Source organism: Netta rufina, assembly GCF_964035555.1.
Source record: "Netta rufina genome assembly, chromosome: 9".
NCBI classification, from domain to species: Eukaryota; Metazoa; Chordata; class Aves; order Anseriformes; family Anatidae; genus Netta; species Netta rufina.
The window spans coordinates 14,089,870-14,105,317 of NC_140132.1; the positions used below are offsets into that span (position 1 = coordinate 14,089,870).

The 15,448-nt window shown below is 49.8% G+C and overlaps 1 protein-coding gene across 2 annotated transcripts in view; it reads left to right on the plus strand.

Moving 5' to 3' along the window:
• Positions 1 to 14,411, plus strand: part of LOC311212667 (D-beta-hydroxybutyrate dehydrogenase, mitochondrial-like) — a gene marked incomplete at its 3' end in the record, with an annotated part of 21,347 nt that extends 6,936 nt beyond the window's left edge. Inside the window, exons 3-6 of one of the 2 annotated variants that reach the window (XM_084292180.1) lie at positions 5,231 to 5,372; positions 9,500 to 9,652; positions 11,156 to 11,558; positions 14,043 to 14,411. In XM_084292180.1, coding sequence (XP_084148306.1) covers positions 5,231 to 5,372; positions 9,500 to 9,652; positions 11,156 to 11,558; position 14,043 — 699 coding nt within the window. Of the gene's footprint in view, positions 1 to 5,230; positions 5,373 to 9,499; positions 9,653 to 11,155; positions 11,638 to 14,042 lie in introns of those variants that run through there. The other variant, XM_084292179.1, reaches the window with a different exon arrangement.
• Between the last annotated feature and the right edge of the window lie 1,037 nt (positions 14,412 to 15,448).

A 15,448-nucleotide genomic window follows, 5' to 3' on the forward strand; every position in this document is an offset into this window, starting at 1 on the left:
TGGGGCAGGCAGCATCCTCATGGAACAGCCTTGTGGTTTAGATGGTTGATGGGGAAGAAAGTCCTAGGAGTTCCAACTTTGATGAGCAGGAGCTTACTGAAAACCTAATGGCAGAATGTGCTTGAGATGAATGGCTATAAATCTAGAACTGGCTGCTCCAAGGGAAAAAAAAAAAAAAGCATATAGTCACTGTAGGAAGGGGTGGTGGGTCAGTGTGCATGTAACTGCCCGTGGCAAATGCGAGGAAACTTCCCCTGTCCTGAAAGAAGACTGAGCTGCTGTAGGTTCACTGCGGGGTCAGAGCAGGTATGGGGGCAGTTGTCAAAGAGCAGATGCCAGGTTATTAGTTCACACATAGTTATTCCATCATCACTTACTTGGTGCTTTTATGCTGAGAATGAAAGGATCCCTGATGTACTGCTAGTGGCAGAAAGCTCTTAGATTAAATACAGGAAGGTACCTTGTCGAGTGCTTAAGGAGTTGTAATGATCAGGAAGCCAAAAATAAAGTTACACGATGAACAGTACTGAAATTGGTAGTGAATACTGAAAGCAGGCTGAAATATTGCTGGAGAGGGTCAAGTGCACAAGGGATTTTGTTTAGCAAGGATAAGTAAGTCTACAGGGAAAGATCCCGTTAATATATTAGAATTAAGGTGGAAAAATGTGAAGAGACCAGTTACAGAATAACCTGAAAATAAGATCTACTGAAATAGTCTATTGCTTATTTTCTTTGATCTTACTGCAAGAAGAAAAGATAATTTGTTTTCAGATGCCTCCTGACAGCAATTTTCATGAGGAGGTGGGGATGTTCTGCAGGATGGAAAAGGGGAAGGATGGGGAATGTTTACGTAAATGCATGGGTTTGGGTTCACCAGGCCTGATTACACAGAGTGGAGTAGTTCAGTTGGAAGGGACCTTCAAAGACCATCTAGTCCAACTGCCTGACTCCTTCAGGGCTAACCAAAAGTTAGAGCATGCTACTGAGGGCATTATCCAAATGCCTCTTGATTGCTGACAGGCATGGGGCATCAGCCACATTTGTAGGAAGCCTGTTCCAGTGTTTGAGCACCCTCACGGGAAAGCAATTTTTCCTAATGTACTGAATGTACTAAAGAACATCGAGAGGATGAGCCAAAGTGGTTTCTGTCTCGTGGGTGATATTTTCAGGAACATTTGGAGGCCAGGGTACTTCCAGAGGACTGGAAAAGGACAGATATTGTACTTGTCTCCCAAAGGGAGACAGAGCTCTGGAATAACTGATCAGGCAGCTCACCTTCAGTGCACGGGATGAAGTTGCAGCACACTGAACTGTCAATTTTATAAATGCCTAGCTCACAGCATGATTTGCACTGTCTAAGTTTACTGGGAACAGGCTGTGCCATGTCAGCCTAATCTCGTTCTGGCTAAGCAGCAGAGTGGTTAAAGGGGAAGGAATAAATGGATCTCGAATACGGGTTTTGACACAGTCCCTCATAGTCTTGTGAGCAGATTGATGCCCTAAGCATGTGACTGCTCTTCAGCCCCAGTGAAATTTTCTCAGGAGTGCCACGGAATGGAGAGTTCACTTAGGAAAATAATGTGCGTGGTGCCAAGCAGGGAGGATTTACAGGCTCCTGGGGGAGTAGGGTGCAAAATGATGCCAAAGGATCAGAACCAGCCTGAAAACAAATAGCTGAAATCCAGCAAGGGCAAATACAAGGCATTCCGATGAGGAAATGCAGAAAGGGAACGTGTGGGTAGGCAGCAGCAAGGCAACGAGAGAACCAGTGGTGATAGGAGAACGTTACCCACCGAGTCAGCAGGAGACACGGCAGGGCAGGGCACAGCTCGATCGGGGGGCAGTTGCATCGAAGTCACTGTGGTGCGAGGAAGTTTGCGGCACAACCAGAGGGGAGAAGTCAGCGTGCAGTAACAAGTGTCTGCCTGGGGTTGAGACAGTCAGCAGCTCAGGGAGGGTTTTCAGCACTGTGTTTATGGCTTCTTGCTTCCCACTGAAATCCCACTGCAGGCGCCCAGGTCCTTGCCAGGATCTAATCCTTCATCCCACAAGGTTCCCTGGAAGGAAGCCATGGCTCAGCCCGTTGCAGCAGGGCTCTGTGCCTGCAGAGCTGCCTGTCCTGCACCGGGATGCTCCGGGTCAGAGCAGGGCGCGAGGGCTGTGGTGCTGCTGTTCTCCGAGTGCAGGAGCAGCCCCTGCTAGGCGCAGGGTCAGGTAGGCAGCAGGAGGTGTCGAGGGCTGTGGGGGCAGGAGGAAATGGCCAAGTCCCCCTGGGGGCCTCTCCTGAGGGTGCTTGGGCAGCAGGCTGGGCTGGAGCTTGACAGCTTTTAGCGCTAATGAAGCTGGGAGAAAAAAGAAAAAAGTGACAGCAAGGGGGTGGTGGGGAGAAGTTTTGCAGGAGCAATGGGGCCAGTGCTGCCAGGATCTCTCCTGGGATCCCCCTGGGCTGTAGTGGCCCTCCTTGGTGTAGGCTTTGTTGCCTTGGGACCTGCTGGTGGGAGCAGTAAGTGCCCGCAGCACAGCTCAGGTCTGCAAACACATAGTGTCCAAGGAGGACATGCTGCTGCGGTCACCATCTCAGGGGCTTTTATTAGGGTGGCCTTCAATGCCGTCTTCCCAGCAGTATTTTTTTTTTGTGTTAACCCTGTCCTGAGCTTCCACCCAGGACTGTCTGTTTGGCCCTTGCACCACGTTTCAAGGTTGCAGAGAAAAAAAAAACTGCCAGTGCAGCAGGGCCAAGATGTGGCTGCCTCATTTTGGTGGCAGCTTGCATGGGATTGCTCGCAAGGGGGAGGAACCAGCCAGTATGTGAGGAAGAACAAATGCCAGACTCAAATCCACCATGTAAAAAACAAAGAGGAAGCACCACGTGGGTGTCTGAGCAGTGCAGTGTGCTTCCTGCCCCTGAAGTTCATGGAACATAAACGGTGTTCACTTCTTTCCTCAAAATAAATGCCTGCTTTGTTTGTTCACAGGCTTTCTGGATGTTGCTTAATATAGAGTTAACTGATTTGTTTTGCAGTTAAATAGCAGCTGGGATGGTGTCCACTATGAAAAGTGGTTCCAGTAGATACTTCATGGTGAAGTCAGTCTTCCCAGATCAGCGCGTTTTGCCAACAAGTTGTAGCTGGGAAGGTAACATCGCAGGTGGGGTTGCGTTGGCGATAGGGCAAAACTGCCTTCAACGTGAATAATACAATTTATGCTGGATTTTAAAGTTACTGGACTGCCAGTTTTTCTTAACAAAGAACAGTGGAAGTATTTCTTCTTTGTTTTGAAGATTATGAAAAATAAAAATATGCAGGAAATGGTCTTTTCGGTGCTCTGTGACTACAGATATATTTAAGTTTTTGTTCCCATCTAAATAGAGTAAACCTCTCTCTTTACAAGCAGAATTAGCTCCACTTTACTCACTGTTAGGTAGCCAAAAGTCACTTTGTAGAACTCACAACTCGGATCCAAGAGCATCTTCCAAGAACAGAGTGCAGCATCACACAACCCTCGCCCACTTTGAAGGGAATATGCTATTCTGATGACTGTGTTACTACTTGTACCGTCACTTTCAGAGTTTCTTTTCATGGCTAGGTATGAGCTGTCACTGTTTGTTGTGCATTAGAAAGCTTCAGGTCCTTATTCTCTTTTTGTGATACCTGGAAATAGGTCAATTGTGCAATGATACGCAGCCATGGGGGCAGAAGCTGATATCTGCTATTATAGCTCTGGAATAATTATATGTTGGTGCTAGCAGAGCTGCCCTGTTTTGCTCAAGGCCAAGATGGAATTTCAGCTCTTTTCCTTCATTGCATGTCATTGCTCACTGCACTGAAGGTAGAGGCAAGGTGTTGTATACTGTATTCATTAAATAGGCAGCCTGAGATAAGCGTAGGAAAACGAAGCGATAACACAGTTCTTGCATCCGCCTTTCTGTGGAGGCAGCTGAGCAGGTGACTGGGGGAGTGTTGCTCACCTTGTTTGCCCTTGTGCTGGGGGAGTTGGTATCGAGTACGCAGGGAAGAGTGGCAGCCAGGCACGGTGACTCACCAATTCAGAACTTCTGCCTCTCTAACAAGGCAGAGCCTGTAAATCAGCGAGGAGGTTGAATTAAATCTCAAGCCTGCTGAGGGAACCGCATGGCTAACCTCTGCTCTGCTCAGTGTTACTTGTTGTATCTGAGAATGGCTGTAAGGCATACGCATCAATCCTGTCTGCAAGTGACCAAGTAAAATTGGGAATTTGAACCCTGTTTAGGTTTGGCTAAACAAAAAAATCATAGTAACAGTGTCCCTAATGATAACAGCAGTGAGGTGTTAAGAAACTAAGGGCTCAAAACTATCTTCCTTATTCCATCCTAAATTCATGTGGTTTTTATATGCATTACCTTTCTTAAACATTTCCACATCTGTCTTTGAAATGGAAGTCCTGACAGAGAAGGTGAGAAGGACCTGGTAGAAAAGAGGAAAGGCAAGAAAATGATAGGAAGGAAATTATAGCCATCACATTCTTATCTGTAATGTAGAGAAGAGTCTTGCTTCTTTGGCCAGAGCTTCCTCCTTTCATGCCTCATTTCCATAATCTTGTCCTGTGTGGCTGATCTCCACTGCACTGCATCCTTGTGCATCCTGCTCTGCTGTATTGTAACAGCAGAATATTGTTGTTACTTAGGTTCAGCTGTAAATACTTTCTGCTGTAGCCTGTAGCATCAACAGTTGCTGTTAGGCATGCCAAAGGTGTCCCTGCTGTCTTGTTTTCAAAGTAATATGACAATATCTCATTAGAAGCCAGGCAATATTATGGAATTAGATGACTAAGGTGCCTAACTAATTAGCCTTTTGCTTTTAAGCCTGGAAAATCTGGTTCTGATTTGTGTATAAATGTTTGCTGTGTTACCTGCAGAGCACGGAGGCTGAAGCAGCAGAGTCACCCACGATAATTCGAGGCTGGCACGGTATTTGACAATGTTATAGATGTGAAACCCTTTGTGTGGGGAGCAAACAGAAAGAGCTCTGTGGCCCTTCAGAGCAGCGGGTCGCTGATGGAATAGGAACAGCCCACGGGTTGCAGACTGGTTCATGTGGCTCATGTGCCTGTTTGTGCACCAGGCCTCCCTGCTTTCCTGCTCTGTGCAGTGTCAATAGCTCGTATTTTCTGTCTGTGTCAGTATGCCTGTCTGCAGGCTGCATCACTGCTACTTGTCCCTCTTAGCAGCACGTCTTTCTCCTCTGTTGAGCAGGATAAGAATGGAGATGGAGCCAGGGAGCTGAAGAACATGAAGTCAGATCGCATGAAAGTGCTACAGATGAATGTGTGCAGTGATGAGGAGGTGGCTCAGGCTGTGGATTTTGTGAAGGCGACCCTGAAGGACCCAGAGGAAGGTATGTGGGGATCTTTGTTTCTCTGGGCCAGCAGCATCTTTGGTGTGCTCATGGAATCCTTCTGATGGAGCAGGCCCTACTCTGGCCAGGTTTTTCCTGCTCTGCACTGCCCAAACCCAATTAGCAAGCCTGGAGGCCTGCACGTGTGTGACTGACAGGCAGGGCTGTGCTCAGGCTGCTGAGAATTCCCCTGTGGCCAGCACTTCAGGGGCAGGGCAAGAGACCAAGACTGGCTTAGAGGGTAAGGCTTTAACCCTGCATCCCATAAAAAGTGATGTGTGGCAGCACGTCCCCAACAGCCTGCCTCTTTCTCCTTGAGTGCCTGTGAAAGGGTGGCCAGACCCCGATTCCCTTCTGATGCTGCTGTTGGAGCCCGGCTCACACAAACATTTTTGTAGTGACCCTGCTAGTGGGGAGGCCACGGGCCCTGGCTGCTTACTGCTGTCCCCTCTGCTGTGCTGGCACAGCCTGCTTGTGTAATTGAGTGCTGAGCTGGTCTGTAAGATTGACCTGCCCCCAAGCCTGGTCTGGTTTTCAACCAGGCCAATCCATGTTTTATTTGCCATGCAACACTCCGGTGGCAACAGAAGACATAATCCAGGGTGGGCTCAGCACGGACCACCTTATTTCACCTGCCACCTCAGGCGTGAGTCCAGCTCAGGGGCCCTAGGTGCATGTGGAAGAAGATAACAGTCCCTGGAAGGAAGCAGGCTTGCTTCCTTCTGGCAAATGTGTGTGGGGCTGGAAAAGCAGCAGGGTGCTTGTGGTAGGAGCAGCCCATGGGAGCCCAGGCAGCTCAAGATGCTGCTGGTGCCAAGGTGCTCGATGTCTACCCTTGCACTGGTCTGTGGGCTTGCTTGGTGCCTGGGGAAGGATGGATGGCCACATCACTGCTGCAGCACAGCTCAGCTCCTGGACTGGGCTTCAGACAGCTCCTCCTGTGAGTGGTTTGGCCGTGGGATGCGAGCTTACAGCCAGCGCCTGGTGCAACACCTCACCTCTTCCAATGTGGTGAGGTTGTGAGGCTTTCTTGCCCTGCTGTGGTTTCTCTGAAGGCTCTGTGCAAGTTACGAGCTGGGCAGCAGCTGAATTTTCATATCAGTGGCTACAGGACTTGTGGGTTGTATGGCCGGAGGGTGATCGCTCCTCTTGAGGCATGGGTGAGGCTGCCATGGGCATGTCTTTGTTCATACAAACATACCAAGCTAGTAAATAACAGTAGCTCTAATACCCTTGCAAATTGTGCGAGCACACCCTTCCTCCTGGAACAAGCATGTGAAATGTAACCGAGTGACGTACGAGCTCTGTTCCCATACATGCTCTCTCTGCATGATTTTTCTTCCTACGCGACCATCCAGCCCTCGCTGCACATTTCACAGCTCCTCAAGCTTTTCCTGAAGAACCCAGCAACAGCCGTGGTGGCTCAGAGCCATTTCCCGCTGAGTGGGGACTTGTAAGGGGGCAGCTCTGTTGCTTCTCCAAACGCAGCAGTGTTTGAAAAAACCTGGTGTGTAGCTGTAACAGTGAAGTCTTGCGTCCTTGATCAACGAGTTGGACTGGTTCCTCCTGCTCTTGAGAGCCTTACCCTGGCGTTGCTTGCTGCAGCACAGTGTGCAGAGCAGAAAAGGCTTCTTTTTAGGAGCCTCAGCGTGACGAAGGTTTGGGGCTTGACAATAAATAGTGCTCAGTCAGGTCTGCATTGAGACTGAGGTGCCTTGCACACCAAGTGTGGCCCCAGAGGAGGGAGCGCAGGACAGTTCTGTTACTTTTCTACCCCTTCCCTGCGCTATGTACATGAGGCTAAAGTCATTTTGATGGGAGTGCCGCTGTTTGTTTTCACAGTCCTATGTAGTTCCCACTGTATTGTTGACATTAAAGAACTCATGGTGATAAGGCCCTGCTCTGTAAACATACCACTGTCCTGCCAACAGCCTCGTGACCAGGTAACTATCAGTGCTTGGGTCTGTACGTAGCATAACCTGAGTGCTGGGCAGGCAAATTCCAAGCACAAAGTATTGTAAGTAGCTTTTTTGTGAAAGTCCCCGCATCTAGCCACATAACACAAGAAATGGGAAATGGTTACAGAGTAGTTTAGAACCAGGAATACACTGCAGATGTCAGTCTGGGACTGCCAATTTAGGTCTTTTGTGGTCCTTGGTAAATCCCTGCCAAACTTGATGTGCATAGCTTCTTGTTACTCGTGAAATTACACTATCAAATGCTCTGTTACCATGGAGGCCCTGCTGGAAATTAGAGGCTGCTTTGCAGCAACGCAGGGGACCCAATTCAGGCTGAGATGCTGTGCTGGATGCCAAATGAGCATGAATTTCTGAGTGATCTTGGCCCGTTAAAGCTGACAGCTTCAATAAGTGCACTGGTGACAGGCAGGGGATCTTGGACAAAGCAGGAATAAAACAACCTGGCTGCATTTAGAAACCTGGATTAATGAAACAGAGGTAAGGATAAGGTAAGGAGCAAGATGTTTTCTTGGCTTTCGCTGCAGGCTACCACAGAGCTGTTACCTGAAACAGCCCCTGGGGTTGTTCTGGAGGAGGATAGAGGTGCAGGCCAGTGAGCTGACCTAGGGGAGCAGCGTTTGCCACTGTCTGCTAGAAACAGAAATGCAGGGCAGGAGGGGTGCTGGGACACCAACCTGACGGTTGGGAAATGCTGGAGTGATGGCAGCTGCGACGGGTGAGTAGGTGAATCTATTCTGGGACAGATGACAAGGGAATGGTTAATGCATTGTTATCACTAGGTAGGACATGACCTCCTCTGTACACAGCTGGCCAAAAGCCTGCAGGGAAAACGAACTCAGCAGGCAGCAGGGCAAGGAGTCTTACTGGGGTCATCATGTGAGTAGACAGCCAGTCTAAGAAGGGCAAGCTGGGCTTCTTAAATGCTCCCAGAGGACAAATTCCATTGGTATTTATTGGGCAGAGCTGGGATATTACAATTTGCTTGCAGGACTGTATTCAGTACAATATAAGGTGACTATCTCACCATGAATAAATACAATCTGGAAGTTATTAAAAGACTTGGTTACATCAGAGCACAGGAGATACAGAGCAGAGGCTGGGCAAACAGCCCAAAATTTTTTGGAGAGCTTGATAAGCTTATCATCAGGGTGGCATGACATGGGTGACTTTTGATAGCAGTGTCTGAGCTCCCTGGACATGAAAACTTCTCCCTAGCTCTGCATTTGTTCTTAGTGGTAAGAGGAGGATTGGGGAGCAGAAAGGGGCCCCAGTTCCCGCTGGCTACTTACACGGTGAAAAATAAGGATGTGTGGCAGGACTTCTAACGAGGAACAACTCTGAACAACTCTGTTATCTTGTTCCAACTCTTCTGTTTGTTCCTACTGCAGTTTATGGCTGCAGAGACATGTGCTACAGCAAATTCACAAAGTGTGGACTCAGTCCTGCAGATGTTTGCCGTAGGGACTCCTGCAGTAATCGCTTCGAAGGGTCAGACACTGCATGCACAATAAAAGTTTGTAAATGCTAGTAGTTCTAAGAGTTGGTTGTAAGTTTGCCATGTCCTGGTATAGTTAGGTTTGAGGGAGTCCAAATATCTGGACGAAATTACAGGAGCTGGTAACTGGGCCACAAACCTGCAGGTCAACACCATGCACATCCCAAACCAGCGAGTCACATCCCAGAGACATGAGGTAGATTTAGATTTTAAGATACTTGCTTTCCTTCTGTTTTTGTTGATTTGTTTTTTAATTGAGGGAGAGTCCAGCCCCCTCCAGATTGCAAGAGGACGTGATCAAGTCACTGAGAGAAGACAAACTTAGAACCTACGGGGGCATAAGAGAGGGTCAGGGAGATCCAGCTGTACAGACCAAGTACAGCCTCTGCCCTTAGAGGGAGGCATTCAGGAAAGCTGTGCTTATGCCCCACCCCCCCCCCCCACCATCCCAGGGGCTCCAAACAAGCCCTGCTGACTTCACATTTGGTATTTTTAGAATGTATTTTTTCTCCTTGCTGGGTTTTCCTGTACAATTTATTTTCTACAAAAGCTCACGCTTCTTTGTCGAGGAGTTGGGTTACTCTGAACAAAGAGGGCTGCTTCTCTCTGACACTCTTCCTTGTTCCGCTCCTGAACCATGCGCTTGTCGGCAGGTCTGTGGGGCCTGGTGAACAATGCTGGTGTCTCGACCTTTGGAGAGGTGGAGTTTGCAAGTTTGGACAACTACAAGGAGGTGGCAGAGATCAACCTGTGGGGTACCGTGAGGGTGACGAAGGCTTTCCTGCCCCTCATTCGCAGAGCTAAAGGTACGTGCGGTGTGGCTAGGCTCAGAGAGCTTCAGCAGCACCGCAAAGAACTGTAGCTAAAAGTGATGAATCAGACTCTGCTTTGGGGAATGCCCGTGCAGTCCAAGGAGGCTGTCTGAGGCACGCAGGCAGAACAGACAGCAATGTTTGACGTGTTGTGCAAGGATTCAGTGACACCCGCCACTGTTGGGGGTCAGTCTAGGCACTACAAAGGTGCGATCTTAAACATCCCAGGATACTAAAGATCTTCAGGCAGTGCTGGCAGATAGGACACAGGACCCTGGGCCACCTTTAGAAAAAGTGACTGGGACCAGACAAAATACTTCTGGCCTCCAAAGTCGCACCAAGTGTTATGTTTGGACAGCGGAATCCCTTCGTTACTCAGTTTGCAGCTGATTGCAGAGTGGTGGAGTCAAGAAGAGCCATTTTAGATAACTTACAAGAAGATGGTTACCATCAAAACTCTTTGTTTTATGGGGGAAAAAATAGCTATGTATGAGCAAAACTCTGAAGAGCTTCTTTATTTAGCACGTGTGGGAGAATGCTGGCACAGCTGTGCGCTCTGTGAGGACAGAAAGGGGTTACATGGAGCACATTGCTCAGGTACCATTTTTAGAAAGTAAGCACCCACTGAAGAAGCCCATCTCGCTCCAAAAGGCCGTTTACCCATCAGGTCAATAGGTGGCTTGCACAGTCCCTCCGAACTGCACTCAGGTCTGGAATGAGAGAGCAGAGCCGCCCACTTGTTTCTCAGCTAAAATTTCAAGCTGCAGAAGGGCGTCGTACTCCACGGCTGTGCAAATCCTCTCTGCAAAAATAGCTGCTGAGATTTCAAGGGCCTGTTTGTGAGTGCAGCTGAAACCATAATGACACGCAGCGTGTCCTGGGGAAGGACAGAGCTGCCCACTGCTGCTCTCACTGTCTCTGGGCAGTGCATGATCGAACACAAGCTGCCAGAGCTCTGCATCAGGCTGCCATGGGCTACGGGTAGGAGTTAGGAGAAGAGCTCTTTGCTACCCTGTAGCAGCATGTCAGGTGCTCCTCTCTGTTCATCCCAGGCATGTTACACTCCAGGCAGCCCTGGGCAGCCAGCCGGGTGAGCAGGCTGCATTGCTCGTGCTGCAGGTTCGGAGAAACCTCCCCTGGTTCTGCTGATGCACGCTGCTGTAAGAGCACCCAGCTGGTAGCCTCAGAAGATATGGGTACTGCCTTAGTGGGAAAGTAGAAGGAGAGAGATGTCTTGCATGCTTTGGAAATCTTTTGTAATGTGGAGGAAGTTACGTGTACTGCCCATGGAGGGAGTCAGCTTTTCCTGATTCAGGGGAGAGATGCTTCTTGACAGGGAGTTTGGACCCCCCTTCAAGATAGGGATTTTACAAATCGGTGTCATCCAACAAAGCACCTGTTTAGCGGGGTGTTCTGACTGCCTCTTCTGCAGCTCCTCCTGGCCTCCTAGCTGGGAACAGCCAGCCCATCACCTCTCCTTGCTCTTTCCCCCCCCAGGCCGCGTGGTGAATATCACCAGCATGTTAGGACGGATGGCGAGCCCATCCCGCTCCTGCTATTGCGTTTCCAAGTACGGGGTGGCAGCCTTCTCTGACTGCCTGCGGCAGGAGATGTACCGCTGGGGTGTCAGGGTCATCCTCATCGAGCCCAGCAACTTCGTGGCCGCGACCGGCATCCTGACCGAGGACGGCATCGACAGGCAGGCCGAGGCGCTGTGGAGCGGAGCCGGCGACACGGTGCGGGAGGACTACGGGCGCGAGTACTTCGCTCGCCACGTGGCCACGATGAAGTCCTTCGTTAGCAGCGGCCTGAAGGACATGTCTCTGGTGCTGAATGACATCAGCGATGCGCTCACCTCCACGCGTCCGAACAACCGCTACAACCCCATGGAGACCTGCTGGTGGGTGAGGCTGCAGGTCATGACTCACCTGCCCACTGCCCTCGCTGACTGGCTTTACGTGCCCGGAGCCACGCTGTGAAGGGCTCTGCTTCAAGCATCCTTCCAGTGCTTGTATGTATGCACGGCTTAGAGCTCACGTAGGCCTGTCCTGCACCTGCTGCTGATGCCTCTCCCCTGTAGATGCCTGTGCTTTCGCTTTGGGTTATGGCTTCAGGTTGTGTGTTGTGGGATGCTGAGAGAAGCATGGCTTTTCCGTCTTTTCCCTAATTTTGGTCCTTGTGTTTCCTGCTGCCCTGATTAAAGTTGAAAGATATTTTCCTTTTAACCGTGGAGAAGGCAGAGGAAGGTTAACATAATGGGTCAAATATGTGGCTGGTGTAACTAGGTCAGCAGAGTTCCCTTAGTGATAAATTTGGCTCTTTAACGGGCTCTTGCTTTTCCTTACAAGGACGGGCTGGTAACAGCAGAGCAAAGCTGTTGCTATGAGATGTCTCAAAGGGAAAAATCTAAAATGGGAAACAAAAGCTGAGTTTTCCATTTGATTCAAAATGGGTCAGTCACAGCCTTGCTTTGTTTTGATGGTACTGGTAGGAAGCTCTGCTGCTCCATTGCCTGCCTGCTCTTTCCTTGAAGACAACACCAGTGCCTCTAAACAGCCTCATTACCAACTGCAGGGCAGGGTTCGTCCCTCCCAGCACTGCGGCCAGGAGCTGCCAGAGCCAGTGACTGCAGACAGACGGGGCTGGGCAAAGCCCTGCTAACAATGGGCGAGGTCTGAGCCATCCCTCAGGATGCTGCGCCTGCAGCCTCTCTCCCCCCACTGCAGATGAGGTTTGTGGGACAGGCGTGAATCTGGTGTAGCAAACAAATTTGCCACCTCTAACTGCTCCATCAGGTACCGTGCAGTCAGAGCAGCCTGACTATGAGCTCTGGAAGGGTGCTTCAGGTAACACGTTTCCTTTACTTAATATCGCACAAGGATATTTCCATGTCACATGTGATTGTCTCCTCAGCACTCCTGATAACTGGTAGGAGCTACTTTTGCACAGTATCCCCAGGGGTCTCTCCTGTTGGCCATATCCAGGACTTTGAGGCATTTTTCCAGGTGCCAGGGCTGCTGGGCTTCACAGCACGCTCCTTTCTGAGCAGTGACCTCCAGCAAAGCTGCTAGTGGGAATCTGCTCTCACACTCTACATGCCAGTTTCCCATTCAGCTGCTAAACTTGGTTCTGTTTTTAACTATGTGAGCTTAAGTGACTATGAAAAGAGCTTGCCATTTGCTCTTCCCTCATCTGTCTCAGCTAGCTGTGACTCGGAAGCTGTGCCATAAACTTTTTATATGCCAGTGTCTGTGACTGCTTGGAGTCTGGGTGCAGCTGTGAGTGCTGCGATGCCTGAGGAGGAAAGCAGGCTTCCCCTGGAGATGCTGTGGAGGTAGCTTGTATTACAAGTAACTACAGAAAGTGCCAGCCATGCAGTTCTTCATTCTAGATCACCAGCACGTGGAGGTTGTCTGGTTTCCAGGGCCAAGAGCAATCCCACTGAGCCTCAGCTTGTTTAAACAGTGTTGAAATCACTTCTACCCCCTGCACTGTGAAATGTAATGATAAGGAGCAATGATTTGCACAGAGAGAAAAATAAACTGTGAGATTTGTGAAGCACACGTCCATGGTTCTGGTGCTCATTTCTATGCTGTCTTTCTCCCGCTCTGAATCTGAGATTGGGTGTTAATTGGGCTCAGTGATTAAGGAGATGACCATGGTTCTGCGGGTGTTTGGGCTGTTAGTGAGTGCAGGTAGTCTTCACTGAAGAAGGGGGATGATATGGCCCATTTTTAGGATGTAAAAGGAGGAGGCAAAGAGCAAGTTTCTCAGGTTTACATGGAGGAAAGGGCAAAGGGATGTTCAAGGTGATGGCTTCAGTTGCCAGTACAGCTCTTCTCTGCTGGGTGCTTTTGTTCTGGGGCAGTGACAAGCACAGGACTCTTCCTCCACAGGCTCCCTGTCTGTGCTGCTGGTGGGAATGGATAGAAGAAGGACTTGTGGAAAAGTTTCCCCAGAAAAGCCCTGTTTGGGGGCTCTGCTTGGGAATCATTCACAGTGCCTGTCCATGCCCAGTCTTTGTGGTGTTTAACGAGTCTCCAAGTTGTCCCTCCTCTGCCTAGGTCACTGCTGTGCAGGTAGGGGATGCTGCATCCAACTGTGTCTGTCTGTGTCTGCGTAAGTGCATTGCCCGAGCTGCACGTGGCTTTTTGAGAACAACAGCGCATTTGCAGTCTCACAGCTCCCATGTTTCATTAGCAAAAGGCAGCCAGAGAGAGGCCTCTGCAAACGCACACATTATCAGTATTTGTGTTTGATGTGGTTTCCTCAAATGACACCGTTGGGGGAGCGGTGATACGCGTTATTCGTTGCCTCAGCATTCTGCATGTAATTAATCCAAGTGCTACAGCTGCCTGGTAATAAGGATTAGCTCTTCTTACAGACAGAACGGAGACTCGCGAGCCAAGAACTGTCCAAGGCCGTGCAAGGACCTCGTGCCAGAGCCACGGCTGCGATTTCACAGCATGTGAGCACCAGCCCCTTCCTCTGCCCCTCTGAGAAGAGCTCAGGTGAGCTGCCAGCACCCGGTCTGACTTCTGCCTTGGTGGGAGCTCCAAGTGGATGTCGGGGTGAGAGGACCAGAATGCAGGCATGGGAAGAGCGAGTGTCAAATGTTTCTGTACAGTGCAGGTGGGCACGTGAGCTCTGAGCCAGCAGAGAAAGCCAAGATGACCGAGCAGGTCCCTTCCCATCCTGAACTTCCTGCGGCTGCTCAGTGTCCACTGAAAACTTGTTTGTGAAATCTGTTCCCCGAGGCAGCTAAACCTTTGCTTTGTGCTGTGGGGTTGCATCTGTGCAGATGCTGAGGGCAGATCGTTGTGTTGCTGATGAATAACACAGGGAAGAAAATTCCATTTGAGAGTGACCTCCAAAGCTGGAGGACAGAGGAGTCGGAAGAAAGCTCAGTGGAAATCCTGTGGAAGTTCCTGCTTGTTGCTGATGTGGTGTCCTGTGAGGAGTTAGGCTGCCGGAGGTGCCTGTGGCTTTCCTTTCGGGGCAAGCTGCCCAGACCATGGCACTTGTTCCTTTTTCTGCACGTTCCTTATGATGCTTTGGAAAATGGCCAAAGTACAGTTCCTTGATACATCCTTCAGCTTTTGCAAAATGTTTCTATTTTCCTGTTCAGATCAGGATGGTTTGTTGTGATAACTCCGGGAGCCAAGAAGTCGTCCTCCGCGTGGTGGTTGCTCTGGTCTAGCTTAACGGCAAGGGGACTCCTGGGGCCCCCCAAGTGAGCACTGTGAACCTGTCTGGGTACTCCAAATAGCTCCAGGTTCTCTTTGTATCGACCACAAAACAAGTCCCAAAACAGTGACAAGTCCCAGTGCGTGTCCCTGACGTCATGGCACCTGTGGCTCTTGGCTGACACCCAACTTGAAACCTCCACTAGCGGCAAAGGGAGAGAGGGAGTTTAGAAGACAAAGTTTATTGCAGGTGGAATAAATAAAGATCATCTACGAAAGTCAAGAGGAAGCAGAAGGCTTGTCTAAGCTGCAAGAGCTGCAGAGGAAGTGGTTCGTCTCAGGCAGGGGCAAGAAGTTGCTATGGAGATACCCCAATGATAGTCTTCTATGTCTTTACCTGTACGCTGAGCTGCACAGCCAGTGAGGCTGTATGCTTCTTCCTCTGGGCTCCAGGAGTCTTTACCACTGCTGCAGGTGGGTGACATCCTAGGTTTGCTGTTCTCATACGGCTGAGAGAGCTCAAATGGTTGCAGAATCAGTCAGGAGGTGGATTATATCAAAAGTGAACTGTGTTGTATTGGAATTACACCCTGCAGTCTGCTTG